General features: G+C 55.4%; 1 protein-coding gene across 1 annotated transcript; it reads left to right on the top strand.

The window, feature by feature from the left end:
• Window positions 1-207: 207 nt before the first annotated feature.
• LOC103308036 lies at window positions 208-621 on the top strand (the record flags this gene model as incomplete). The annotated part of the gene is made up of 1 exon (XM_008180670.2): window positions 208-621. A coding segment is annotated over exon 1 (414 nt), but the record flags the coding sequence as incomplete, so codon positions are not given.
• Window positions 622-690: the final 69 nt, after the last annotated feature.

Here is a 690-nt window from a genome sequence, read left to right as displayed (position 1 = left end):
TTGGCCTACCACGCGTGTAACCCTGACCAGCGGAAATGATTCGACGAGCTCCCTGTCGCGCCCGTCGACTTACAGGTGTGTTGCGAGTCGATATTGAATATAATAAAGTTTAACTCGTACGCCAATTGTTTTCAACCGAGTGGGCATCGGCAGTTCATGTTCTCCAAAGTTCACCGCGACCACCGCCTGATCAACAACATATGCGAGATGGCCGCCTACCACGGGCACATCAACTGCATGAGGTTTGCCCGCGCCATCGGCGTTCCATGGTACGCGCCGGACATTTGGCAAAAATCGGCTTGCGACGAGGCCGCGGTCGCGGGCAACATGGAATGCTTGGTCTACGCTCACGCCAACGGCAGTCCGTGGAGCACGTGGACGCGTAACTTCGCCGCGGGCAGTGGTCACTTGGACTGCCTCAAGTACTGTCGGGAAAACGGCTGTCCGTGGAACGCCCAAGCGTGCATGCTGGCCGCAGAGAACGGACAATTGGAATGCTTGATATACAGCCGGGAAAACGGCTGTCCGTGGGACTCTTTTACGTGTGATATGGCCGCGTTCACGGGGAATCTGGACGGTCTGCGGTATGCGATCGAGAACAGCTGCGAATGGGATATAGACGTATACTTGGCGGCTTTCCACGGGATAAATGATCCGTCTTGCTTGAGATACGCGCTCGAATTAAAATAC

The sequence above is a fragment of the Acyrthosiphon pisum genome, unplaced genomic scaffold (assembly GCF_005508785.2).
Source record: "Acyrthosiphon pisum isolate AL4f unplaced genomic scaffold, pea_aphid_22Mar2018_4r6ur Scaffold_21423;HRSCAF=23947, whole genome shotgun sequence".
NCBI classification, from domain to species: domain Eukaryota; kingdom Metazoa; phylum Arthropoda; class Insecta; order Hemiptera; family Aphididae; genus Acyrthosiphon; species Acyrthosiphon pisum.
This window is presented reverse-complemented; position numbering and strand designations above follow the sequence as displayed.